At 40.0% G+C, this 27,415-nt stretch overlaps 5 protein-coding genes across 7 annotated transcripts in view; 2 read left to right on the forward strand and 3 right to left on the reverse strand.

Moving 5' to 3' along the window:
- Positions 1-463: 463 nt before the first annotated feature.
- Positions 464-8,156, reverse strand: LOC110980824 (lysosomal-associated transmembrane protein 4A-like). The gene is made up of 7 exons (XM_022237832.2): positions 7,879-8,156; positions 7,089-7,206; positions 6,580-6,656; positions 6,100-6,216; positions 5,572-5,700; positions 3,548-3,646; positions 464-3,304 (listed from the first exon to the last, which is right to left on the reverse strand). The coding sequence occupies exons 1-7, from the start codon at positions 7,960-7,962 to the stop codon at positions 3,227-3,229; spliced, it is 702 nt and encodes a 233-aa protein (XP_022093524.1). The 5' UTR covers positions 7,963-8,156; the 3' UTR covers positions 464-3,226.
- Positions 8,157-8,616: 460 nt separating this feature from the next.
- Positions 8,617-13,961, reverse strand: LOC110980320 (uncharacterized). Its single transcript, XM_022236904.2, has 3 exons — positions 13,813-13,961; positions 11,916-12,064; positions 8,617-11,481 (listed from the first exon to the last, which is right to left on the reverse strand). Exons 2-3 carry the CDS (start codon positions 11,984-11,986, stop codon positions 10,470-10,472), a joined length of 1,083 nt encoding a protein of 360 aa, XP_022092596.2. The 5' UTR covers positions 11,987-12,064; positions 13,813-13,961; the 3' UTR covers positions 8,617-10,469.
- A 611-nt stretch (positions 13,962-14,572) lies between these two features.
- Positions 14,573-21,075, forward strand: LOC110980644 (F-box only protein 32-like). Its single transcript, XM_022237525.2, has 9 exons — positions 14,573-14,832; positions 17,369-17,550; positions 17,779-17,822; positions 18,113-18,208; positions 18,508-18,601; positions 18,756-18,925; positions 19,351-19,536; positions 19,716-19,856; positions 19,980-21,075. Exons 1-9 carry the CDS (start codon positions 14,705-14,707, stop codon positions 20,145-20,147), a joined length of 1,209 nt encoding a protein of 402 aa, XP_022093217.2. The 5' UTR covers positions 14,573-14,704; the 3' UTR covers positions 20,148-21,075.
- Positions 15,255-27,415, reverse strand: part of LOC110980632 (DNA primase large subunit-like) — a 28,352-nt gene continuing 16,191 nt past the window's right edge. The window contains exons 13-14 of one of the 3 annotated variants that reach the window (XM_022237504.2): positions 27,012-27,252; positions 15,255-17,525 (exon numbers count right to left, since the gene is read on the reverse strand). In XM_022237504.2, the coding sequence (XP_022093196.2) occupies positions 27,053-27,252 (200 nt within the window). In that variant the 3' untranslated portion in view covers positions 15,255-17,525; positions 27,012-27,052. Of the gene's footprint in view, positions 17,526-24,101; positions 25,230-26,217; positions 27,253-27,415 lie in introns of those variants that run through there. The other 2 variants (XM_022237511.2, XM_087148877.1) reach the window with 2 other exon arrangements.
- On the forward strand, positions 22,998-26,215 carry rps12 (ribosomal protein S12). Its single transcript, XM_022237538.2, has 6 exons — positions 22,998-23,075; positions 23,194-23,230; positions 24,142-24,285; positions 24,894-24,996; positions 25,414-25,515; positions 25,981-26,215. Exons 2-6 carry the CDS (start codon positions 23,214-23,216, stop codon positions 26,038-26,040), a joined length of 426 nt encoding a protein of 141 aa, XP_022093230.1. The 5' UTR covers positions 22,998-23,075; positions 23,194-23,213; the 3' UTR covers positions 26,041-26,215.

The following is a 27,415-nucleotide window of genomic DNA, read 5'->3' on the forward strand; positions in this document are numbered from 1 at the left end:
ATGTGGGGGAGGGGTAATTTTTTGTTCCTTAATTATTTGTGTGTGATATTTGTCTGTTCAGACAGCTCCTTTTACTTGTATAGTGATGTATTTCGCTTTTGAGTGATCCACGGGCTTGTTTTCTATTTGTAATTTTCTATATCTTGTGCTCTTTGTATTGCCCCAAAATAAGTTTTAAAAAATACTAAATTCGTACGCACCTGTTGTAGGCTTGGCCTTTTGAACACTATCGAATCTGACCCTTCAAGATGTCAGTGCAACAGATCAACCAAATGCATGTATTACTGTACAGTTGACATATACATATAGTCGAACGTGCACTACCATAACACACCCAACAGAAAACCTATCTCGACTTCCAGAATTCCAGTTCCCGTTTTTCTTTATCAACTAAAGTTCATACATGAAGGACACAAAAATTACCACCCTCCTAACAAAAAGCACACAAATTCAAGCAAACATCTTTGGTATACTGTAATGTTTATTGATTTGCTGCCACAAGACCACATAATATCGCATTTTATATACGAAATAAATGTAAAACGAAAAAGCATCAGCATTTAAGTACACGCAGGAACAGGGCATCCCCACATTATGGCGAAAGCTTAAGAGCAATATTTTCAAAATAACATTATCAGCTTCAAAGACCATGAATACTTCTATGTGCATAATCCCAAATCCCAGCCTGTAATTTATATAATGGTGTGCAAAAGATCATGAACGTCAACAATTGAGATCTTTTCAATCGTTTTTGGCTTCTCAATCAAATTGGAGCAAAGGACAAAAATACATGGACTCCAGCAGTTTTTAGCAAAATTTTGACCTTGCCAAATTTGTTTTTCGGGCTTTACCATGCAAATTCATGATTTCCCTCTTCATTTGCATGCCATCAAAAATGGTTCATTTAGCTTCAGTGACAAGACGACATCTTCAAAGTAGAAATGAATAAACAAACTGTACCCTTGAAACCACTCAATGTATTTCACACATTACACCCGACACCTAATAACATTGTAAATCAACAGGAAATCCACATTTCAGGAACCCATTTTTAATGAGAAATGGTCCCTTTGTAAAATTACAGTTAGACAAAATGTTGGCTGGTGTTTTGTATATCATATACACAATGTGATTTGGGTAAACATTTGCAGCTTGTATTCATTAACCCTCCTATGCTGAAGTCACTCTTTGGGTCATTTGGTGAACACCTCAAAGAAACAGCTGTGTTGTGCACTACACTAACTGTCCCTCACAGGAATATCAGATTGCACTTTTGTGCCGCCCAAGAACTGTGCTTCACTGTTCCATGTGCATAATTATGCAGTAAACCAAATGCAGTGAAGAGGACTGCACAAAAGACCTTGGGTCATTTTGTGCTGACAACCTACTGTGTACACACTGAACCTGTGCATGTTTGAGTTCCATATAGAAACTACATGCTCACCAGTGACTGTGGGCATTTGTGCACATTTGTGCTGTAAAACCATACGAGGGTTAAGAATAAAGCAAGACAAACCTGGCCCTCTCTGAATTCTGCTTTACCTATTCCTTAGATGCTTGGCACGGCAGAAGACTGGAACCAACCTCTCGATCACTTATGTACAAACTGCTCCATATCAAGCTCCACTTTGCCCAAGCTCCCTTTAGATTTCAGACTTGTCTTTATTTGCTTATCAATGCGTAGTATCCGGCTATGATCCCAGTAATTTTTTCCTTTTAAGATACCTAAAAATTGAGGAAATATGTTCGCACACAAGCCCAAACCACCAAAAAATCAATACTCAAAGCAAAGCAAATGGTCAAAAAGCCAGTTATAATGTTGAAAGCATCATACCTCTGTTGTGCAATTAAACTGCTTCTATCTTTCATTTACTACATAAACACTTTATGAAATACTTTCAAAATGCAAGACTTAGGAAAGATATCAATAGTGTAGAATTAATCAAATTTGAAAATTCATCTTCTTCTTGCATGCTTTGATGTTTGTCTGGTTGTATTTATCAGCAAAGTTGACTAGTTTACAAGTGGATAATTGTTGCAATTAGCATAGGTCTATACAAATTCGGATAAACTCGGCACATATAGAAAAAGGAAACATTTGACTTGACGACTATGCTGTTGTGCTACTGGACAAGTCTGTGATATCAAACATGAGGCTATGTCTAAATCAAACGGCTGTGGCTTGGAGCCTTATCTACACCAATAAGAACTAGCAATCCGCTCCGAGCTGGAACAAATTTGAGGGTGTGTTTTGAAATGAAATTGACAGTCCTTTGGTACTCACGCACTGCATAGCTGCGAAAGTTTGTGCGCATTTGACACGGAACACGCCAAGTACGCGCAACGATTTTAGTCTAGAATGCGTGGTCCTCATGTGCACGCTGAACCCGTGCTTGAACCTGTTTGGAAAACCTAGTACCATTTGTCTTTCTTTCCCTGGTGAGGGCGCACTTCAGATTAGGGCAGATAGGCTCTATCCAGCCAATCCCACAGGGTCATGTGTTATTTACAGCCACACCCGTACCTTTTAGACATGACTTTACTCTGTAGTTTCATTCTAACCTCAACTGGAGAACAATAGATTATATAGTTGCTGCTTTGAAGATCCTATGTTTTTATTCTGTCTCACTGCTAATGCAGACATGCATTTAAGATTTATGTTGCCTTGGCAACCATCCACAAGTAAAGGCAATGATTCCACTTCAAATAAACAGATTAAAAGGCGAAAGAAGTGACGACATGTGCATGCAAACAGTCACACCTCGTTAATAAGAGCACTGTTAAAACAACATCCTGCTAATGAGCCCCGAGCTGGACCAAGGGAGGGCGCAATATTCTGAGAAACAGAGGCTCCTTTTGTTGGAAGTGCACTTCGCTGGTTCAAAAATGACTACGAAATGTATGTGTTATGGTCGCATTGCTACAAGCAAAATGAACATTCCTGACCATGCTTATGACTATGGTAGGCAGTTACTTTTATTCAAATGTATTGGGTAGCATATTTCAAGGCAGGTGGTTTTGAGAAAAATTTGTCAGCTGGGAAAATGTTAACCTTAGAGACGGCATCAGGCACTTTATTTTTAATGACTGAAAAGCAATAGACATTGCAAAAGATAAATTTGGACATGGTTACAAATGCAACGTTGCTCACGGTGTCTCTTCAAGTAACATGCCTCTGAGGAAAAGATGTGGAATAAATGCCTTTACATGAGACGAGGACTTGAGTCTAACCCTCGTATGGTGGTGGTTTCTCCAATGGAGTCTTGACAGCATCATCGTAAGTTGGCAACTTTGGAAGCAAAGCCTGGAAACAAGAGAAATTCACATTTTGCCACAAAACAAAACCAAGGGCAGTTTTTACTTTAAGCACAAGTCTATTCAAACGACAGGAATTGTGAGAAAATAAGAGAGCATGAGTTCACTTTCGGCAGTGATATGAAACCTCTGAAAACCCATCTCGAGAAAAACAGCAATAGAGTAGTTAGACTTTGAATGATAATTTATCTTAAACTACATCTTTCATTAGATAAGATTGATTGGACCTTACCTCAGCATCCATGGCATAGTTGTTGGAGTTCACATTGTCACCGGTCTCACGGGACTGGATGTACTTGTAGCAGGACCAGACACAGGCAATGCAGTAGGCCTAACATTGAAACAAAATTGAAACATTTGTAACGCAATTAGCTGAAGACAAACAACAAAGCCACTAATCCTTACCCTAACCAACCCTCCAGCCTACTTTGACTAGAAACCCTGCTAGACGCAGCAAATTGCATCATTTGTCAATGTGGCTTACCTGCCCAGAGTAACAAGATCCAACAGGTCAACTCTCCCTAAGGCCAAATAGCCTAGGAGTCTGTGGTTGCCAGTCATAAGATCCTACAGGTCAACTCTCCTCAAGGCCAAATAGCCTGGGAGTCTGTGGTTGCCAGTCATAAGATCCTACAGGTCAACTCTCCCTAAGGCCAAATCGCCTGGGAGTCTGTGGTTGCCAGTCATAAGATCCTACAGGTCAACTCTCCCCAAGGCCAAATCGCCTGGGAGTCTGTGGTTGCCAGTCATAAGATCCTACAGCAACTCTCCCCCAAGGCCAAATAGCCTAGGAGTCTGTGGTTGCCAGTCATAAGATCCTACAGGTCAACTCTCCCTAAGGCCAAATAGCCTGGGAGTCTGTGGTTGCCAGTCATAAGATCCTACAGGTCAACTCTCCCTAAGGCCAAATAGCCTAGGAGTCTGTGGTTGCCAGTCATAAGATCCTACAGGTCAACTCTCCCTAAGGCCAAATAGCCTGGGAGTCTGTGGTTGCCAGTCATAAGATCCTACAGGTCAACTCTCCCTAAGGCCAAATAGCCTGGGAGTCTGTGGTTGCCAGTCACAAGATCCTACAGGTCAACTCTCCCCAAGGCCAAATAGCCTGGGAGTCTGTGGTTGCCAGTCACAAGATCCTACAGGTCAACTCTCCCCAAGGCCAAATAGCCTAGGAGTCTGTGGTTGCCAGTCATAAGATCCTACAGGTCAACTCTCCCCAAGGCCAAATCACCTGGGAGTCTGTGGTTGCCAGTCACAAGATCCTACAGGTCAACTCTCCCCAAGGCCAAATAGCCTAGGAGTCTGTGGTTGCCAGTCATAAGATCCTACAGGTCAACTCTCCCCAAGGCCAAATCACCTGGGAGTCTGTGGTTGCCAGTCATAAGATCCTACAGCAACTCTCCCCCAAGGCCAAATAGCCTGGGAGTCTGTGGTTGCCAGTCATAAGATCCTACAGGTCAACTCTCCCAAAGGCCAAATAGCCTGGGAGTCTGTGGTTGCCAGTCATAAGATCCTACAGGTCAACTCTCCCCAAGGCCAAATAGCCTGGGAGTCTGTGGTTGCCAGTCACAAGATCCTACAGGTCAACTCTCCCCAAGGCCAAATAGCCTGGGAGTCTGTGGTTGCCAGTCATAAGATCCTACAGGTCAACTCTCCCCCAAGGCCAAATAGCCTGGGAGTCTGTGGTTGCCAGTCATAAGATCCTACAGGTCAACTCTCCCTGAGGCCAAACAGCCTAGGAGTCTGTGGTTACCAATCACCACAAGATCCAACAGTGGCATTATTCAGTAGTACTAGCTCCCATTGTCTCAACATGGCCAGTTTGTTCGGCTGCTGTCGATTGCCCAGTGCATCAAAGTGCATCAAACTTTTTCACCTGATGCACTGTGCTGTTTCTGGCAGGGTTATGGTTAAAGTGTTGCAAGAGAATTCGGAAATAAGTCCATAAAAGGATGCTGCTTGACACCCTTTGCAAAAACCCTGTGAGACTTGTGAGAAATTGTGTTTTCTAAGTGGTTACTGTACCTCAATATTTTTTCTCTGCTAAATTTGACTTTTAAGGGCATGTTACTCCTTTAATAAGGAAAAAGTAAAGGCATTTGTACAAAGCACTCTTTCTGGGCATTCACACATGCTGAAATTGTGAGCCCAATGTATGTGTCTCTCAGTTGGTAAGCAGAGCGAGGAAACAAATAGGCTTGCAAGTTGTCAGTACGAAGTTCAAGAATAAAAACAGAGGCAGCTGGGCAGCCTTCTCACCTTGACCATCATGATGACCAGGAAGAGGACCAGAGCAATGAGCACAAACCACTGGTTGTCAAGGTCAAACTTGCTGACTGGCAGACGCTCCTTCCAGTGCATGAACTCCTGGTTGTATGGGAACTTGCCCTGTAATGATGAGGTCTAATCTTATCAACTTCAATTCTTTGCTGAATAATACAAACAAATTCACACAAGTATTTTTCAAACCCAATGTTCAAGCTATGTTTCCTTTCTACAACTAGTTCCTTCCACATTTTACTGACCCAAGTGATTTCCTTAAGTACTGGATTATATTTTTATATCTTGCACAATACTAGTACACAAAGCCTAAGACACTGACCTGAAAAATTCATGCTTTTCAAATAAATGCTTCAATATGTTCCCTGCTAAATTTGTCTTTTTAGGGGAACTATCTCTTTGTGATGAATGACATGTCACTGCAGGGCAAATCAGTGATGTCAACAACTGGAATTCTTCCACCACATACTCATGGATCTTGGCTGTTGGGGTTTGTACCATACTTACACTGTCCTCGTAGTCATAGTCAGGATAGTAGGACATTAAGCCAATTGCTGTCAAGCAAGTAATGAAGAAATCAAACAGCTGCAGGCAGAAGAAGGGCAGCAGGTAGCTGGACTGGTACTGTTGAAGGGACAGGGCAAAAAAACAATCACTTATGGCATTTCATACTGCACCTGTTCAAGAATCAAGAACATACTGCACCTTAGATAATTTAAAACCAGCAATACAAGGTGAAGGAAAGTAAGCATGAAAATGAAAATATCACTCATAGTTATAATTGACTAAAACATCTCCAATTATTTCCAACCATGACTCTCGGCATCCTGAGACACTTAATGCCCCTCCTTTCCAAGATTTTGTTTCAATTGCAAGCCGGCTATTAGCCGAATATACTAATGACTGCAACAAACTTTGAAATATAACTTGAATCAAATTACTGCAAAGACTAACGAGGGATACAATCCTCCTTTTGATGGAACCTACCTGAGCTACTCCCTTGATCATCATACTGGTAATGAGGAAATAGCAAAACACGATGACCAGCCCAACACAGTAGTCAGCTGCAGAAGTCAGATCAAACATTAAGACTCCATAACTCTCACCTTCACAAATCCTCTAGAATAATCCATGAATAAGAGGCAGATTTGGAGGAATCTAGAGGCTACATAACAAACATGTGACTGGTTTCGAACGGTGCACAGTATCAAGGTCTTGGGCAAAACCATGTGTCGTCCACACTCATGAGTAAATATAGACCCAGAATATACTAGAAAGCATCCATACTGCTCCAGATTATCATCCGCATTGCCTCAACACACCAACACGCATGGCCAAAGAATTTTGAAGGACTGAGGCAGTGGTCATCGCTCTAAGCAACACATGCAAAAACTGAAGCCGTATCCAATTTTTTTTACAAGGACGCATTGGGAAGAATTTGAAACAATTCAAGCACAGAGTTATCAAGCCCACCCAGCATGCCCAGTAAGACTTACAAGTATCATGCTGGTTCTCGATGGAGAAGACAGACCCGCCATCTCCACTAGAAGTCTTGTCATCATTACCCTTCAGGATCATGGTGGCAATCAGAATCATGGCACATACTTGACCAACCTGCCAGATTCAATTTAAAAATTGAAAAAAAAAATCTCAAAACTTTTCTTTGCTTTGCAAACCAATGACCAAACTTATAATCAAGATGTTTCTTATGATATCCTCTCCAAAATCACGTCAAAAAGAAAAAAAAGACCAAGTTGAAATTCAAAATTTATGAACTTCCCTATACATGCTACAAGCCTTATCGCATTGTGGGAAGGAAAACGGGGCAATGTTTGCTCCTTTTTCCTTCCCACAATGCCTTTCTACCATTGTGTAAAATCACCCATGCAGTATTTGCAATAAGGCTTATAAAATGGGGCACAAACATGACAAATGTGTTCAGACGTCACGGACAGAGTAGCGTACACTTCTACGAGTAGGCTAAACGTTAAACGGCAACTTTGAAATTCTCCTAGTCTAGCACATTTGCAGACAAACTTGAAGATTTACAGACATGACAGGCATTAATCATGTGTTAATAAAGTTCAGGGAAAAATGTGGCATCCTGACTCCACTTTTATCATCATCAGTCATTACAGAAATGCTAGAAAGACACGAATTCTGGACTGAGAAACATTTACCGATGTTGTTGGGAAATATTCAAAAAATTCTCTTCACTCCCCATAGACTTTGTACACAACTGCTGAAGTGGAGTTAGGATGCAACATTTTTTCCAAAGTTCCTTACCATGTGCCATAACGCAATCAAAATGGACCCTGTCCGAACATGAAGACAGAAACAGCAGGTTGGATAGCCCCGCTGATTGCCCATTTTGCCTCTTTCCGATGATCAAATCCTGCCACTACAAATTTGCGTGTGTAACTCAAGTCACAATGTGACTTTATATGCTTATAAAAAATAAAAACAGACCAAAAAATCAGCCAAATACTGGCTTTGAAACTATCAATTCGGCTACGGAAACTCCCCAAACCAGCTCTCGATAGGAAATCGTCTGTTCGTGACGTAATGCGTCCCAGAATAACATGATAACCATCCGCATGACTTGAAACCTTCGAGAATGTTTCCCTGAAAGTGGCCAAAATGCAGCATAACGTGACATTTTAAGTGAAATAAAACTGTTAACGCTTTCATTAAACCCTATGCCAATAAAATAGAAATAAACATTTGATAATTAAGAACTACTTTGTTTTTCATCATGTGACCATTTATGCGTGATTCGTCGGGCGCCATATTGGGCAAATATTTTTGTTGACAAAAGATTCTATTCTCTTGAGGGCGCTATTCTGAGTTGCTAAGAGGAGAAATTTTATTAGATTCCAACGGACCACAAATGTTCCCCTTTCCCTACGGCAGTCGGCCCCTCTTCTTATTCAGACACCGTCAAGGGCTCTCTCAAGAGATGTTACAAAATTGCAAAACAGAATTGTTGAGGCGAAATAAAGATAGAATATGACAACAAAATCATTCAAAATTAACAAATCAAGATTTTATTGCAAACTTGTTTATGTACTTCGTCATCCAAACAAAAAAGGAAGGCTTCCTAACTGTTCGGTAATAATACAGTTGTAATTTGATAAATTAACCACACAGCACAGAAACAAACTAGGTGAAAGTGTGAACACAAATTTTGAACTAACACTTTACATCCTACAGTCTTAGTTTTTACAACAAAATATGATCTTACAATAAACAAAGCTACTGTTCATTCCATATGAATAAGCATATCTATTTTGTGCATTTTGCAAATATAAAATATGAGAAAATTCTACAAAACAGAGCACAGGGATAATAATGCTTGGAATAATGCCAGAAATGATGGCAGTCTCACACGTTTTATAGACAGTCATCAAGTTCCCCTGTCAGGAAACCAAAGATTCTAAAAGTTGTAATTATGAATCAGAGGCCAGATTCGAACATGTTGGTTTAATGTAACACAGCATGTCACTCATGTCTAGTCCGATTTCAGGCATCCACCTTGGTAGACAAGATTCTTTTCTAAACCAAGGAATGGTGTATAACAAAACATTGAAGTAAATGTGCGTCATTGTCAGGGGTACAAGTTCATTCAAATGTCCTGGGAAGACAACAGGTTTTCTGTAATTGACACAGTGGGACCTTACTAACCTTCAAATTACTATTGAATTGATGTTTATTTTCACCAAGAGAAAAAAAATACAAAACCATTGTCAAGGAGTGAAAACATTGCTTTCACAACATGAAGTTTACTTTCTTCAGCTATAGAACATAATTCATACCAAAATGGCGATAGCTTTGGAAAGTACACGTTATATTTTCACACAAGTATTTTGAAAGCTCCAATCTAGCTTTGTTTGTAAAGGAAATTACTTGACTGTGCAATTCAGGACCTTTTTTCAATGCTGCAATTTTCTCATTCTGATCATTTGCAAATTCTAATTTGTACATAAAGATTCAGTGTTCTTTTCTTATTAATTACAATACTGTATATTCACAGATTTCTGGACTCTGATTACTACTTTTATCTCCAGCATTCATTTTCATAATGCATGTACATGTGCATGTATAGTCCATAAGATACATGTAAACGTTGCAACCACTCAGTTCTACATGTACCTTACATGTAATTCTGTGGCCAACTCATTACCAAATACATCATAGCCAAAAGACCACTGCTTTTTTTTCAATTTTCCCCCATAACTTCAAGATCTAAATACACATTTTTACGTATTCATATTTCACCTGTCCACATCTTCCTGAGAGCTTATTACAAACACAACGTGACCTCACAAAATAAAACTTCTGAGTTAACAATGTTCAGATTGCAAAAGATTTCAACTGACAATTGAGAAAACAATCATATCTATGCATCTTTTAAAATTCAAAACACATTTAACTCAGTTGCAAATACACTTTCAAGAAAGCAACTGCTAAACTCACTCTGTTCTAGAAATGTTTAAAAAGTTGTTGCCAAATTGTTTCCAAACTGTGACAGTTGGAAAGGGTGGCATCATAGTTATTTGTCTAACACTGTCAATAAAGCTCATATCCAACATTACTTTTTGAATAAACTTAATTGAACTTACTCACCCCAAAGCAGTTTGGGTCACGGGAAGGATCAAAAATGTTGGGCTCTCTGAATTTCTGCAGTTTCACTTGGAGCGCAACCTGCCAACAGTAAGACTCATCTCCAAACAAGGAACAATTCCGCACCTTGCAGGAGGCTTGACTTTAAACAAGCAAGCTGATTATTCTAATCTCAGCTTTTCTGTATTGGAAAATATGTATTTTGCTAACACCTGTACAAGAGGGTACATGTACATATACACAGGGGAGTCATGCTATGTGTACATCATTTCTGCCATTTCAGACATTTTCTTGGGAATATGAACTAAATTTTCAAAGTAACCGGCCAAATCGTCAGCTGTTGTGTCATCAAAGGAGATATCAGGAGTGAAGCGGGCTTGCTGGGAGCAAGAAAACTCTGACCGAGGTGGTGAAGATGTTGCATTATTATTATTAATTGCCAGGAGATTTTGTGTCCAGGCCTGGTGAGGCAAGTCAGGCTTCAAGGCACTGGGTTTTCCTGGAGATTTGGCAGAAGGTGCATGTTTCTGAACACTGCTTGGGGGACCCAGTTTTATCAACTGCCTTGCACTGTCCCTGTAGGTTGCAAAAGTACGAGACCCATAGGACTGGAGTCTGCCTTCTAGTTTGGCTTTACGGTGTCTGGTTAACCTCCGTAGAGGTTTTGTGGAAGGTTTACACTGCTGGCTAGCTGTTGAACACCGGCATGGTAATAGAACAGACTCACAAGTTTCACTGCGCCACTCATGCGATGATGCTGCTGCAGTTGCTTCTACCGTTTCCTCTTCAATGGTTGCCAGTGTTTTGAATGAGGATAGAGGCTTGAGTTTACTTGAGCTAGCACCAAAAACTTCCTTGTCTTTCCAGTTGCTGCTTTTCTTGGGCAGGGCCGGCAAGGGGAATGCCTCGAAGCAAATCAGAGGTCTGGTACAGCAAGCTGACGTGAGTTCCTCGGGGAAAGATGATGTCTCTTGTTCTTTCAAATTGTCCTGTGTAGTTTGGGCTTCACTTTCCTTCTCTGCTTTCTTCTGATCGGTCTTGTTAGAGCAGAGACAGATTGCGGTTTTGCATTTCCCTTTATCGGTGGCTCCCAGAGAGTCACCAAAGTTATTGCCCAGGGAGCAGCAGCTTGTAGAATATGGCTCGAATTTGTGTTTGACGCTTCGCAGGCTGGTCCTTCTCAGGCCGGTCTTCCTGGCTTTGGTTGGTTTGTCCACCGGATACTCAGTGTGAGGAACTAGCAAGCTGACTGACCCAACAGAGGACCTGAGGGATACAGATTCATCAGTTTATAGGCTTGGCTGACAAAGAACATTTCAAGCATCAAGGTCTAGCACATTCCAGGTACTGAGACACTGCTCCCCTCTGTCCCAAAGGATGCCAAAAACATTTTTGAGATTAATATGGTTTCAAATACATGAAATATGAGTACAATAACCTCTACATACCGACTAAATGTTACTGTACTGTTGTTTTAACACTTCACAGGTGCTTGCTATTTTATCAGTGGAATTTTAGAAAGGAATACACAAAATGAATATCCCCATTTGCTCTTAGGTCAACTTCACTCAGAGTCAAAAAATGCAAGGACGATACCATCAGTTTCGTAACCATGGATACAGGATTGGGTATTAAGAGCTTTCCTGATGGATAACCTTCATCATTGAAAGACTGTAAACTGATGACACCTGCTGTCTTACCAAGCTGGATCCACCCGCAGTTTCTTAAACATCACCTGCAGTTGATCATCTTCAACATTCTCGTCAGCCATTTCACTTTCACTTTTGAACCAGGTTCAACTAATTTTTTCCAATTGGAGAATAAGCAGCCGTTCCTGTAATAACAGCCACTATAAACAAGAAGGTAACAAGAACAAATCTCATATAACATGTGTCAATAGAGCATTTCATGCTGAAGAACAGCAGCCTACCATGCCCGCCCAGGCCTACTCCTTAGTAAACAACGTACATGTAGGCTCTACGTCATGTACATGTACATGCATGTGCACTTATTGTACGGGTGTTGGTCACTTCCCCCCGTTTACATTTCGCCTCATGTCACTTTGCCCCTAAACCACTTCGCCCCACTTCCACCTCACCCATGCCCACTTCGTCCCGTCCCCACATCGCCCCGCTGCCACTTTGTCCTATTTCCACTTCGCCCCAGCCGTGATTGAAAGTGTTTGGAAACTCTGGCACAAACAAGGCGCCTTTCTTATGGCGTGGATTTGACAGCACATGACAATGGATTTGATAATAAAATTGGAATGATGAAAGAAACGATATTATTTCTTTAAATATTCACTAAAGTCTCTCTTACAGTATTCTATGGACCATTCACATATCTTCTCTTCCATTTTAATCCTTTCGTTTGAGCAACTAGGCCTACTTCTGTGAATCTGTTTGCAAACAAACTTGACATTTAAAAATAGAGCTAAAAAAATGCACGTCTCTCCTTTTCAATCGCCTTTAGCAATTATATTCACTGACAAAGTCAAGAACCAAAGCAAATCTAAAGTTTTGATAATCGTATTGTGGTGAAACTAGGCACGTGCAGTTACAATTTTAACAAAACTTCATTCCTTATGGCGCCGAGGTGTTCACTGGATTTATTGCCTGGCCGCGTGATGTGATACATCGTTTTAACCCACAATGCATGGGCTTGACGCCTACTAAGGATGATCATGCTTATTATCACATTTTCCTTGGCCCCTTACTTTGAATTTGAACCTTCAGTTTGGAAAAAATTCCATACTTACGCACCATGTCTCTGACACTATTGTGCACATGTTTTGCTTCTTATTGTAGCAATCATGGCGGCCTCAATTTTATCAATATCACGTAAATTATGTCATAAAGTATACCCCAATTCATCTAAACCTACATGTACATGTACGGCGTGCTCAACTTCCAAACACACCTCAAATGATTTGTAGGGCAAAATTCCTTACTCATGTGCCACCTTCCCCGAGCTATTCTGCAATTTTTTAAGCACTATTTACGAAACGCTTGCCTACAAATCATTTAAGGTGTGTTTGGAAGTTGACCGTGCCGTGGGTTTTGATGAATTGGGGAAAATTTTATGCGCTACACTTCACACGAAATTGATGAAGTAGAGGCCGCCATGATTGTTTCTATGAGAAGCAAAACGTGCACAATTACTAGTGTTGGAAAAGTGGCGCATGAGTTTAGAATTTTTTCCATTTGTAGGTAAGCGTGTGATGCCATTCATAGGCATATTTTTGGGGGATCGTATTTAGCTGTTTTTTTGGTTAGCAATGACAATCAGATAGAGTTTGAGCTGGTAACCTTTATTATATAGCAATGCTTTTTCCCGCTTCAGCAAATTCTGTGCTTAATTAAGCAGCGCTAAGAAATTGGCCCATGATCATGACATGCACAAGTGTGTAGTTAGTAAATCACTCAGAAAGAACGCATAATGCTGACCTAGGGTGACATGGTTTTCCCGCACTCATTTTGTCAATTTAAAGATTAAAAAAATCCTATCGTCAAAGATCCAAACAACAAACTAGTCTAAATCAACATAAGGTACACCCGACACTAGAAGTGTTCTCGTCATAAAAATTCAATAACTTACCTTTTTTATTGAAATAATTCTACTCAAACATTGCTGTGTTTACCACACAACACACGTTGCGTGACGCCATTATTGTAGTAAACATAAGTGCGCAGTCGCGCCGCGTTACACAATGACGTACCTGTTTTGGTTGACTCATTTAGTCTAGCTACCCTTCCAAGATGGTCTGTAAACAAAGCGAACTTTTGAAGGGAAACATACTAATCAATTATGTAAATTTATTCTTCTATGCCATATATGGCATTCGTTATGATTATACGGAATGATGTAATGGAAAGACAGAATGATTCATCATTTATTTATTGCTGTTTTTACGGCCGCCATTTAATATCGATTTTGAAACAATGTTCATTACAAATTTAGTATCAAGAAGTTTGATTTGGCTTTCATTTTTAAGAAGGTATAATTAAATGTTTTACATAACAGTTGATTTCCTTTCACGGTTTGTATAAAAAATTCATTTTCAAAAAATCAATTGAAAACAATTCGAAAAATATACTGTGAAATAAATCATAAGATGGTTTGGTTTATTCACGCGCACCACACCAGTTTCCATATTAGGCGTTAATTGCGTCTTGAGCCAAAATTTGTGCAGAGGGTTTACTATCATCGAATTTAATTTTACTGTGCTCCTTCCTCCATGGTTTGAAGCACCGTTTCATTTACTAATAACCCCGTGATGTTGATGAAAGAACTGTAACCGCGGACACCCCTATTGGGAAAATGATTCATTCCAGCACGTGATCACAACAAAAACCATCTGCGCCAGAGCTTGGCACATCATAAACAACGACCACGCTTTGCATTGCGGAAGTCCTTGTCTTGCCTCTGCATGGTACATGTTTTTTGATGAAATATTTCAACCAGACTTGAACACTGGAAGCCAGAAATCATGCCTTATTATAGTTTTGACGGTCAGTCCTCTGGAAATGAGTGGGTAAAGACAGCATCAGGCTGGAAAAAACTGATTGCGCTACGAGAAAATCTACACAGACACATCAAGAGGATTGCTCGCGAAAGGTTAGTGAAAAAAGTCTAGCTAGAAAAATAGTAGAACTGGACTTGAACAGCACAGCCGTAGTATCCGTAGAGAAAGAGGAGAAATGCACTCACCAAAAGCTCATGTTTAAACATTTAGTATTACGTCATGTACGTGGACAATCTTTTTAAAGGTTGATCACTATAAATATGTTTGGAAAAAATTCAAGAAAAAGAAATATTTCCGATTTTGATTAAATAAAAATAGAAAAGATATCCTTCAAGCTCTTTGTATTGATCCATGAAATACGTTAACCAGGAAGAGACAACATATTAAAGCATTTGATTGAACTTGGATGTATGCCAGGCATGCCAAGATCAGTTGCCCAGCAGAGTACAAGAAGTGAAAAAATGACGTCAGTTTCAGATTCTGTGTAAATAATACTGATTGCAAAACAATCATATAACTGTTGTGTTTTTATTCACATTGACTGGTTTCAATCTCAGTGCAGGTTAAGTTTTGCTCCAGGAAAGATGAAAAATACATGCATCCTGTATGGCTCTTGCCACCTGCTTTGTTTGCTTTTCACCTGTTGATTTTGGTATCTTTATTTGGTTTCACCGAAACTTTATATACATTTATGCATTTTGGATATTCATTCAAGCTGACACAAAGAGTTAACAACATAAAGACATCTTGGAAACTGAATTTTGGCTAAAATATGTACATGTAAGGTCGGCATAAATTGGTTTAAATTATGTTTTATCCAGTTAACACACTAAACAGGTAAACGAATGTAGAGTTAACCCTGTGGTCAAAACCATAGACGAAACATTGTTGAAAAGCTGTTTTAAGAGTCTGTTGGCAAAAGAGAAGTTGATCGTTTGACCAACATTAGCTCCGTGCATACAGTACGTCGGACTGTCACTTAACCATGCATGTTCATTACAGCAAAGAAAAGGCTTTTAGGCAAAATATTCAATATTGATTGCCTTTGACTGCCATTCAGATGAGTTCTGAAAAGAAATGTACAGAAATACATGAATTACCTAGAATTTTTTTTAACATATGTTAACATTTGGCTTTGGAGAAGAAGAGACTAGTACAAGTTAAATTTATTGTGAGCTGCCACTAGTTAATTCCCAAGGTGTCATGAATGACTGAAGGACATATATTCCTCCCTTTAGTCGTGGGTTTACATTGGAAGGTTTCAGCCATGTATCCAGGACCACCTGCATGCGTTTGTTATAGGAGAGCAAACAACCACCTCCAGTGGCACACGCTCGATACCATATTTGGTCATTCCCTAGCAGCCATTGACTGCTATACACCTATCAGGGGCACCTGTTGTGTTGATTCATAGCCCACAGATCAACCTGCATTATGATTACACAATAGCTGTCGGGACACTCTGGCTCCACGGTCTCAGATCGTAATGTTTACAGTTTTCATGTCTAATTTATCAAGGCAAAAATATCTGCAAAGCTATAGATTTGAAGATTATATTTAAGACTCCACTGTATGTGTACATTTACCAATACTAGCTAGGTGAAGTTACAATAATGATAAAATTTTGCGAACACAGAACAAATATGATTATAAAATGGCTACATGTTTGGATGGTTATAAAGCATGGAATATACATGTACATCGTATAGTCAACTTGTCATAAACAAGGCTATATAGAAATACTGCTAGCAACAAAGATTTCAATGAAGGGAGATATTAGTTTCTGTGGAAAAATATTTTGGTAATTCTGGCTCAGAATCTGTAATTTTGTTCAACATTTTTCCTGAGTGGAAAATGCTTCTGAGAATGCAAGAAGAGAATGGGCAGGTTGTTACCCAAAAAAATATGGAGGATTCCTCCATGCCCAAATATGGAGTTTTTGTAAGTTGGGTGGGGGTAAACCTCAACTCAGTGATGTCATTGTTTTATAAATAGACTTCCACCTTTGTCACCACAGTGCCCAAGGACACAAGTCTCTGTAGTCCCATCCAGGGTATTTCAATAGGAAAGAAGATGACTGGCTATTGAAATATGCAAATGAGCCTGATAGGGTTGGCCATGTATGGTGTTAAGATGACCATATATAGACACATGTACTAGGGTATGAGTTTGAGCGGTATATAGCAGCCTCTGCATACCAGGGATTTGTTAATTTCTTTGCATGGTGACCTTGCGAATAGTAAATGAGTTCTTCCGTTGAATCGTCATTTTTTTGTCATTTTGATATTTGTCAAATGTTTTTCAGTCATACAGGTTTATGAATCAAATCTTGATTTGATCTATTGTGACATGACTTAAGTACACAGATACAGCTTAAAATTATACATAAAACTGTTACAGTTTTTGAAAGGTTGTGTTAATAAAATTAACAACAAAAGTACAAAGTTTTAAATTATATCCCTATCTGTTGCTGATATATTTTTTTTATTTCTGGGAACCTATACATCCTATCCACTTCACTTTCAGGTTTTTTTTACCAGGAGTTTTGATATATAGGCTTAGACTGACTGTCAGATTGCTGCAGCTTGGTTCTTATCAATAAATCTCTCCTTTCACTTTCATCTCCAGATTCCAGAATTCCTGCAAGGACTTGCCCTCTGGTGAGGGGACCAGCTCTGGCACTGGTCCTCATCAGGGTGGCTCAGCTGGTGTTGACGTCACTGTGGCACAGAGCCAGAACTGTGATGCAGTTGAAAATCACTCAGAGAAGGCAATCAACCAAGCGCTGCGACAGAAATATGAAGATATTGGTGAGTGTAGCAGAGAACTGAGCTGCAAACAGCAAGCATGGCTACAGTGATATAAGCTACAATTAATTGGTTTGATAATGAGAGAGAGCTTTATAACTAGCTCCATGACGTTGTGATACATCAAATAAGCCAACCTTGCACCTACTGTGGTTTTCTTTTTTTTGCAGGGGGGGAGGTTGCAATAAATAATTCAATTACATATATTATAAAATTCTCTATTCTTTACAGACAAGCCACAAACATCATTTGTGCTGATTGCCCGAAATGCTAGGGTAAGGCTTTTCATTCTATTTTATTAGAAGTGTGGATTTTTTATTTCCAATTTTATTTTTCTTTCATCAATTTGGAGTCTGAGAGAATCTGAGAATTTTTTCTCAAGTCTGAGAAAAACACTGGCAGGCTTCAATTTACTGAAATATTCTGTTTAAACCTTTTTAATCACTTAACTCTCATTCAGAAATTCAATAGTTTCAGATTCATTGAGAACACTCCTGTAAAAAACTCAAGCATGGGCATCTTTGATCTAACTTGGTGTTAAGTCTCAATTTCTCATTTCTTTTAGGCAAGAGGCAACTACTCTACTCTTGGTGAGATCATTAACAAGTTGGATTTTGTCAGTGCCGTCGAAGATCACAGAAGGTTCAACTATGTCTGCAAAGTGAGTAACTAACAACACTGTCACTTTTACATTTCAATCAGGCTTTGTGTCAGACATTACTTGGTTTACATCCGTTGACTGCAGTTACTGTTATTGCCATGGTAACCATGGCACACATATAAGAAAAATAATTCATTCCCATTTGTAATTCCCTCAAACGAAACGCAAGGCAACAAAGCACATCAATAGAAACTGAATGGATATAATAACTTGATATTAGACTTGGAACTTACTGTTTCTAACTATCCTTAGGTTCCTGAATCTAAGAACTGAAATACATTGTCCTTGATTATCCTCAGGTTCTGGAACTGATTGTCACCACACGATTCACCTCACTGAGTGGCCTAGCACAGCAGAATCTCTTCTACATCATTGAGGAAGCTCTTCATGTCGGTATGCATCTTTCTATTGGACATTTCCCCAAGTTTTCGAAAGGAATTTCGTTCAAAGGTCGATCAGAGGTTACCTGCAGGGTGAACCCGGTGCAATGCTATTTTTTCCTCTGAACCTAATATGATCCAAAGTTCCTTATACTTTCTCAATGTAGTTAACAAGAAGCAGCACAACCCTGGACAGTTGAGACGAATCCTCTGCGGTGCAATAGTTGCCATGAATGAGAATCGCTCCACTCACATCGGTTGCCAGGCAACCTGGAAGAAACGCATGGGCATGCTGCAGTCTTGGCTGGACAAACTGAACAGCATCCAACTTACGGAAGTAAGAACCAAGCTCCATTATATTGTTGAAATGAACGAAGTTTGAAAATAATAAACATCCATGGGGGGAGGGGACTGGCTGGGGAGGGGAGGGGGTTTGGGCTGGGGGAGGGGATCATTGGCTGGAAGAGGGCACACAGTGATTGGGTGTTTCAGCTCTACATCCCCACGTGTATCATTTTCTACAAGGACAATAAGGAACATTGATTCTAAAATGCTGCTGTCTAGGTTTGTGACATAAAACGCTACACTGTAAAACAGCATTGACTAAGAAGTCTTAACATCCCACAGTTCAGTACACATGACAACATCAGATTGTCGGCCACCGTGACTGGGCTCAAGAGGCCAGTCTGCATGTAATAGTTGGCTCCATGTAATTAGTCACGATTCAAAACATTTGGTAATTCATTTTAATTTGCTTGATAGAGAGAAGAGGATGGAAAGATGATGTTGATGGAACTCCCAGATGAAGTCCTTGGCAGGATCTTGGAACACCTCAGCGATGCTAGAGATATCATCAACACAGACAGGACTTGCTCTCATCTACACCTGCTAGCCACCCACAACCTCCTCTGGAGAAATCTCTGCATCTTCCACTTCACCGAGCATCAGGTAACATTCATTAAAAGCGAATGCTTACCGCAGATTCCACTAGAGAGCAATGCAGGCATGTAACCATGGCAACCAACATTGATGGCAGCCATTTTAGTGGAAGCGTTTTCAGTAATGTGCTGAAGTATTTTGTTTACATCAAGACTGAGTCTGGTGGTTGTTTAAAAATATGTCAACAGATAACCAAGTTGTGTCCGCTGGATGATATTGAAGTGGACTGGAAAGGAGTCTACCGAAAGCTGCACAAGAGGCATCCACTCAAGGAGGTGTATACAGACATGCTGCAAATCTGTGGCTTCTGCAACTGTCTTTTCTGGATGGTATGAAGACACCTGTTGGCATTTAAAACATAAGAAAGAGCACTTCTTTTTAATGAAGCTCAAAACAATCCATGGAGATTTTTTACCATGTTTTTTCTCCTATACTGTCTCCTTTTTGTTCAGAATGGTGGACATCCTTGCACGAGGGAACTCTTGCCTGCAGGAGATACCAGCCTTAAGGAGAGGCCAGAGCTAGCTATCAACTTTAGTCTCAGCCCGCAGCAGTTCCTGAATCTCTTCCTGTCTCCTCAACCAGTCTCATTCTCAGCTCTCATTAGTCAATACACTTGAAATCTTTTCTCGTAACATCCTCAAGCTAACTCTTGATAAACAACTGTTAGTCCTAAATGCTGAGAGCAATTTCATCAGAGCTTATCCTGAATTTTGGCAGAATCTTCAGATTTGAGTCCTGCACCAGAGTGGACCCAGAACTAACTTTTGAAGGAGTTGGGCAAAAAAAATGTGGGAATTATTTCACATAACCTTTATGGCCTCTCTGAAGGTGAGACTACATTTGGGGGTTTTTCATGCTTTTGGAAGGAATGAAGATGAAATAGACCCCCCTTAAAAAGTCCTTTTATTTTTTATTTATTTGGGGGAGGGGGCATCATCTCCACTGGCCCCCTCCGGATCCACTCTTGTTTGCAGCACTCATCCAAGCCAACTTAAGGGAGAGACCAGATCTATGCACATTGTGCTCAGAAGTCGGGGTAGGTCCCAAATTCCAAACCTATAGCTAGTGCCTTACACATGATCAGTGCATCAAGACTAACATAATAATGGGATTGTTCATCTTGCGCAGAAGTTTAATATCTGTCTTTGTTTTCATGGAATTGATTTCGTGCTTGTCTTGCAATATTCATTTGTCTTTTGTATTCAGTTTCACTCTTTTCTAGAAATCTCAGATTTGTCATAAATCTGTGAGTACTGTTACATAAGTCGAATCAAATAAAAACCATGCCACATCTTTATCATCTCAAGGTTGGATTGAAATCTTAATATCTGTCTAATCTCATTTAGAGAAGCTGGGTACGTTTTTGGATTGATTGAGTCCAAAAGAAAGAAAAAAAACTTGCATCTATTGACTTCACTTGTTTGGGGCATGTTTTATTAATGACTTGCTATTTGAAATTAGTCTTTTTGGTAAAATGATTTGAAAGTGCTAACATAATTATTGTACAAATTTTATAATTTGTGTGTGGATTCTTTATGTGGTAGTCTGAATGTGGCTGCTGTGTGGTACATTTGAATTATGTTATAATATTATGTACATAGCTAACTAAAGAACTAAGCATGCAATATTATTTTTGTGACTTGAAAAAAGACTGTCAAAAGAGGAACGTATCTGTATGAATCGAAACGAAATATTTATGGGGATATTGTAAACATTACGACGCGTAGTGTATTGTTATAGTGCTTGTATAGCTTGTACAGCTCTGCGTTCGGTAAATGAAGGTTTTATTGCGAATTGTGAGAAAAATGTTCTCGGTGTGTTTCGTTCTGGCTTTGGTTTGATTTGTTATTTTGGATTATGAACCAGGGCTCAGAGAGAGCTGTTTAGAAAGGGAAGAATTCTAACAGGGTTTTTCCCGGGCAAAATGTCATCAGAGAACTGTTGGTAAGCAGCATGAATGATATAGACATCATAACTGCCATGTGTACAGTAGTGCACCCAAAGGCCACATGCGCATTCTTCAGCTTGACGCGCGCGTGCATTCGGCAAATCACGAAATCCTATTGGTCGAAGTAAAGCCCCAAACACATGTCCACGAGCGCTGTGCTACCGCAGTTTTGGCCTGTATTTCTGCTGCCGAAGAATACTATAGTTAGACGCCGTCTTCAACGCTAAGCAAGTTCGCTTATTTATTCACCACCATAACTATTGCCCACCGTTCGTGTGCTTGTCTTTGATAAAGTCTCTTGAAAGTTGGATGTCGTGGTACTCCAAAATATTAAGAAAAGAAAGTCAAAGGACACTGCAGTATGTTGTATTTGGAGGCGACAAGATTAGGTAGGGCCTAATTACGAGACACATAGGTTATTGATAGCATTGTGGGAATCCAACCTTAATTAAACGTTTCTATGAATTAAGTTATCTTCAGTATAAGGGCAACAAATGTAAGAAAAATTGACAACTTTCAATTCAGTATCAAATAAGATGTTTTCCCGCATTTAAAGCCGATTCTTTACAGACTTTATTGAATGTTTAGGAAAAAAGCCTTTATTTTTAAGGAGATTCAATTTTCCCTTATAGTCATCAGTAATGCATTTCTACACCTTAAAGATTGGAATTCTTGTAGTAAGCATGCGCAGTTATGTCTTGCTTAAGTTCCCCTCCTGCAGATTTACGACATTTTTCAATAAAATAAGCCATCTTTGCAGTTTTGCGTGCACGACCGCTTTCTACGTGTCAAATTATTTTGTTCACGTAAATTCCATGGAGGGATGGGTTATACTAGTATCCCCCACACACTTTCTGGGGGATGGGCTATTGAACCCCCCCCCCCCGTTTGTGGTGAGCAAACGAAGAATTGTGAAGAATTTTTCAGACTTCCAATGACTCAAATGCATTCAATATCACTCAAAAAGGAGGAAACAATTTTTAAAGGCCATTTGTATGTCATCTGGAATACATTAATAAACTAAGATATACATTAACATCGACCTTTATATCGAGTCATATTGTGACTTTTTTTCCAGGCCCAGAAGTAAGGATGATCATCATTGAATTAAATAATTATAGCATGAATGACAACCGCCCAATCCCCCGTCAGGAATCAGCCCAAAATAGTCTCAAGTCTAAGGATGAATTAAAATAACGCTAACGCTGGGAGCGGCGTTAGGACAGCAATGGAAAATTCACATTCAACACTTGTGACTCCCCTCGACTGAAAAAAAGTTATTAAAAAAACGTAATTTTATAGCATAAATGTTCACGATGTAAATACCGTCAAAGCTTCAACTGGTACGACAATTTCTTTCTCTGTTATATCTCGAATTGATCATACAGGATAGCGAACTGCCCATAAAACGACGAGTGTTGTGAGTGCTCATAAACCAGGGTTTAATTGAACATCTATTCCGTGTAATTATCTCCAACATAACAGAGCTCCATCACAGACTTCTACTCGTAAACTGTGAAGAGCCCCCTCACACGGGGAGTCTGTGCCACACATGCGCCCTCTCTCTATTTTCTGACTTCGATCGGTGGCAACCATTGTAAGTGTGCTCATAAAAATCAACCTATATCTCTCTTTTTCGAAACCATCGCCATCTAGTACTCAGTACTATGATAGATCGAATGACCAAGACTATGTTTGTTATTTTATTTTTTCAGCGAGGACGTCCGCTGAAACCATGTCTGACGCGGAAGGGTAAGTCTTCATGTGCGAATGGTTTTCGTACATGGTGTGCATACACATGTACAATAAAATGTGTAGGACGGATGCACACTAGCATGGTTGGATATTGTGTGCGTATTTAAAAGATTGTAGAGGGGAATCACGGGAAAGTTGGAGGAATTACAGAATACCCCACCACATGAAAATACACCCCTAAGAATTACTGGCTACAATATGGAATCAAGTTTGATGAAAAGTAAATTACCAAATCCCCTGACCCTGTCTACCTGTGTGTTGGCAGTATCGTGGCTATAAAGCGGAAGTCTTCCTTTTGAGAATGATGCATTATGAAAGGAACAGAGATCGTTGAAAAAAGTTTAATTCCAAATTGACCCTGGGTTGGCAGCTAGTAAGCATGGTAAGCGAGGGTACATTTGATTGGGGGAGATTGACCTCTTGTAATTCAGCACAGACCTTGGTTCTGACGTGAGTTGATTATAGGCCAGTGCTTCGAACTGCGCAAGTACATACAGTCATGGTTATTGTTATATGTACCCTAAGTGTGGGTACATGCACATCGACCAGAAGCAGAATTTGATCGATGGTTACCAAGCGAAAAACTTGCATCTCAATAAGGTTGATGGTACATCATCATATCATGAGTAATTGGATTTAAGATCTGTCTCGTTTAAAATGTGTAGTGCCATATTTCCTTGACTGGTAAAATACTCCCTCTTTTTCCCTACCCTCTATCCGTGCACTGTGCTTTTCCATTTGCATGACCTCCATTAAGGCCATTAATTGGGCTTTATTGTCTTGTGTTGACTGAATTTCATTACAAAATATTCTAAAATCCGTGACTTCCCATGGACTTGGAGAAAACCCACCCACAATCCATATGGCCTTGTTTTAATATGAGTTAAACATTCTTTATTGACATTCAGAGATGGACCAACCGCCGCCTCAGCCGCTGCTGCTGGCAGTGGTCCTATGGACGTGATCACAGCCCTTCAAGAAGTCCTGAAGACTGCCCTTATCCATGATGGCCTCGCGAGAGGTCTGCATGAGGCTACCAAGGCATTGGACAAGTAACACATTCCAATTCATACTTATGCACACAACTGTAATGGTCTGTTGGCATTCAAATTTAATTGAATTTTGAAATTTAACAAAAAGCAGGATGGAAGCATTCTTAAAAATTTGCAGAACCAAATGATTGATGAAGTTTTATCTCATGGAATTGTGGGGAAAATTTAATAACAAAATACATTCAATTTTATCGTCTGTCTTTGCTACCTGGATATTTGTTTCCTGATTGCTTCTTGATACCTTAAATTCTAACCCATGATGACAAACTTATTAAGCTCCTTCTTCTGACTGTTAAAGATGAAGAAATGCCCAACAAGAACCCAAGTATGTTTGTCTGAGGTTGAATTCTAGTTGTCCAGAATGTCAAAAATGATCAGTCTATAATTTTTGCTTCATCGGAATTAAATCAGGTAACAGCAAATTATCAAAAGAGCTGATTTCTGAGAACAGCATACTTATACTGAACTTGGTGAAGCTTGACAGGGTTTTATCTTGGTTCTTCAGGGGTAACAATTGATGAATGTACAACTCAGCCAATCTTGACCACCTATTAAAGGTACAGCATTTAAACTGTAAGTTTGTTTTCCGTCACCTCTTTGCTTGATAGACGTGAAGCCCATCTGTGCGTCCTGGCCAACAACTGTGATGAAGCTATGTACAAGAAGCTTGTTGAAGCTCTCTGTGCTGAACACTCCATCAACCTCTTCAAGGTAACGTGTAGAGCCGAGAGGGCTTTAGAAATGAAAGTCTCTCATATCTCATCGGGCTGATGTTTATTTTCAGTTTCCTCAACACAGACTGCCGAAAATATGTTCATTTCCCCAGGATGGGATATTTCATTACAGGTCAGCCTTGCAAATACCAAGACCCATTTGTAGTCCGGAGTGGAGTGAAACGATTCCCCGGAAGTCAGCACAGGGATTAGAACCCATGCTCCTCCCAACTTCAGAACACAAAAACCACATGGTTATGCCTCATGTCAGTTTAAGACACATGAATTTTATCCTGCAAGAGCCACTGTCGATTCGTAGGTCTACTAGGATTTCGTTTTCTTTTTTGGAGAAATATCGGCGGTAGATATTTGGTAAATATTGATGACATTTTTGGATGTATGTGTTAATGTTCAGGTTGATGACAACAAGAAGCTTGGCGAGTGGGCTGGTCTCTGTAAGATTGACAGAGAAGGCAAGGCCAGGAAAGTGGTTGCGTGCAGTTGTGTTGTCGTCAAGGTATGCTGACCACAAGCATTAAGATTCCAAGAACATTTGCTGTTAGTCAGAAATATCACAGTTCAATTGGTGTTACTTTACTCTTTGATTTCACATGCGTCAGAGTGAGCCTTTAAATTGAACAAAATATACACATAACATGGGACATCCTTGATTTGAAGAACATAAACACAAAGCTCCCTTCTGGGAGAGACTTTATCCTGCCAGGGCCCATTTACCAGTATCCTATGATGACAAACCTATTAAGCTCCTTCTTCTGACCGGAGACGGTTGAAGAAAACCCAAACAAGAACCCAAATGTTTTGTCTGAGGATCATGCCAGAAGGAAGCAAATCACTTGTCGATTGGGGGCAAGGGGAAGGGGTGCTTCACTTAAGATACATGTCGTCGAAATTATGTTTCAAATCTGTTTGTTCTCACATAGGTTATAAAACTGAATTTTTTGTCCTCACAATTTTGTTGCAGGGTTACGGCAAGGAATCCGCAGCTGTTGATGTCTTGAATGACTACTTCAAGGGTCGCTAATAAGCAATGCCTCGAACAGCAATGACACCTACCCCATTTCAGACGATCAAGTATCTTGGGAAAAAAATGTATACATGTACCCCTGAAACTTTCAACAATAAACTGGAAAAATAATTCTGTCATTGTAAGTCACATACGTTCACGTCCACGGGAAGAATAAAAAGTATAAATTGTAGATACCCTGTGTGTACTGTGTTTATTTACTTTAATGTTCTTACACAAACCTACAAAATAACGTGAGACTGAAAATGTATCTGTTCATAGTTTTTGGTTACCTCAGTCTACCTCTCTGGCGTGCAATTGTTAGTCTCTGGAACCAGCGCCAGCATGACCGAAAAATAAAGCTCTTGGAATTTTATATGAAATTGACGGCATGAAATACATAAACTTATAATCATAATAGGATAGAGCCTTGAATCTTACATGTTCGCAATGCATGCTTTGTACTACGAAGGCGTGCTTAATGAAGGGGGCTTACTCTGTCTTGGTCGCATCGATTTGCCGTTACATTGACCCTAAAACGAATTACATGTACTAGGCCAGGCACAAATGGGACAGTTATGTAACAATGGCCAACACAAAGGCGGAGGGGGGGTTTCTCTCTGTCCCATAGTTCCCTTCATATGCAATGTACTAGGCCACCTGGTCAAGGGAAATGACCACATCGATCTGGACCCCCGGCCCATACTTTGTGAAGCGAGCATATCACTACTGCTATGTGTTACACCTACAATGTACAGCTAAGAATTCGGGTGCACAGAGTAGCATCAGAGATCGAAAGTCTGAAACCTTTTTTGAAATAATACAAAAGAATGTGTCGATTTAAATCGAGTGAGCTCTCAAAATTTCAAAATATACCGGGATCACAACATGATGTTGAATTTGGCCGAACTCAAGCCTTGAGTTCAAGTTACACGTTACACATGTACATGACCATTTAAACCTGCAAACTGTTAAAAAGTTTTCATTACCCGAGACTGTTGAGATCTAAAGTCGTTCCTTGAAATGTCACCTACGATGTAGTAGCGCCCTCCATTGCCTCTTTCTCCATGGCCTCTAGTTCCTCAAATGACAAATTAAGCTCGTCCTCAAACTGATCCTGAACAGACGAAGAAGTCTGCGTGGACGGGTCCAAGGTCGCCTGATGAGAGGACACCCTGGGGCTCTGAGCGGCTTGGCTCTGAGGACGAGACGAAGTGTACCTGCCTGATCCTGCAAGAAGACCAGGATGAGATTCTTGATATTAATTATCGCAGTATTAATCACTGGGTATTGATTATCGCATTATTAATCACTGGGAATTGATTATCGCAATATTAATCGCTGGGTATTGATTATCGCTTTTATTGTACCAGGGCAACAGGCTGAGAAAATT

Source organism: Acanthaster planci, linkage group LG18, assembly GCF_054643075.1.
Source record: "Acanthaster planci isolate LZ-2023a linkage group LG18, COTS_SCS, whole genome shotgun sequence".
Taxonomy (NCBI): Eukaryota; Metazoa; Echinodermata; class Asteroidea; order Valvatida; family Acanthasteridae; genus Acanthaster; species Acanthaster planci.

Excerpts from the sequence above, each read along its gene's own strand:
- LOC110980824 (XM_022237832.2), bottom strand. The coding sequence starts at position 7,962 with ATGGGCAATCAGCGGGGCTATCCAACCTGCTGTTTCTGTCTTCATGTT. Across the intron at positions 6,657-7,088 it reads CGAGAACCAGCATGATACTT|CTGACTACTGTGTTGGGCTG; the intron begins GTAAGTCTTACT and ends TGACTTCTGCAG. Across the intron at positions 6,217-6,579 it reads TGATCAAGGGAGTAGCTCAG|TACCAGTCCAGCTACCTGCT; the intron begins GTAGGTTCCATC and ends TCCCTTCAACAG.
- LOC110980320 (XM_022236904.2), bottom strand. The coding sequence starts at position 11,986 with ATGGCTGACGAGAATGTTGAAGATGATCAACTGCAGGTGATGTTTAAG. Across the intron at positions 11,482-11,915 it reads CTGCGGGTGGATCCAGCTTG|GTCCTCTGTTGGGTCAGTCA; the intron begins GTAAGACAGCAG and ends TGTATCCCTCAG.
- LOC110980644 (XM_022237525.2), top strand. The coding sequence starts at position 14,705 with ATGCCTTATTATAGTTTTGACGGTCAGTCCTCTGGAAATGAGTGGGTA. Across the intron at positions 14,833-17,368 it reads AAGAGGATTGCTCGCGAAAG|ATTCCAGAATTCCTGCAAGG; the intron begins GTTAGTGAAAAA and ends TTTCATCTCCAG. Across the intron at positions 18,926-19,350 it reads ACAGCATCCAACTTACGGAA|AGAGAAGAGGATGGAAAGAT; the intron begins GTAAGAACCAAG and ends TTTGCTTGATAG.
- rps12 (XM_022237538.2), top strand. Across the intron at positions 24,997-25,413 it reads ACTCCATCAACCTCTTCAAG|GTTGATGACAACAAGAAGCT; the intron begins GTAACGTGTAGA and ends GTTAATGTTCAG. Across the intron at positions 25,516-25,980 it reads GCAGTTGTGTTGTCGTCAAG|GGTTACGGCAAGGAATCCGC; the intron begins GTATGCTGACCA and ends ATTTTGTTGCAG.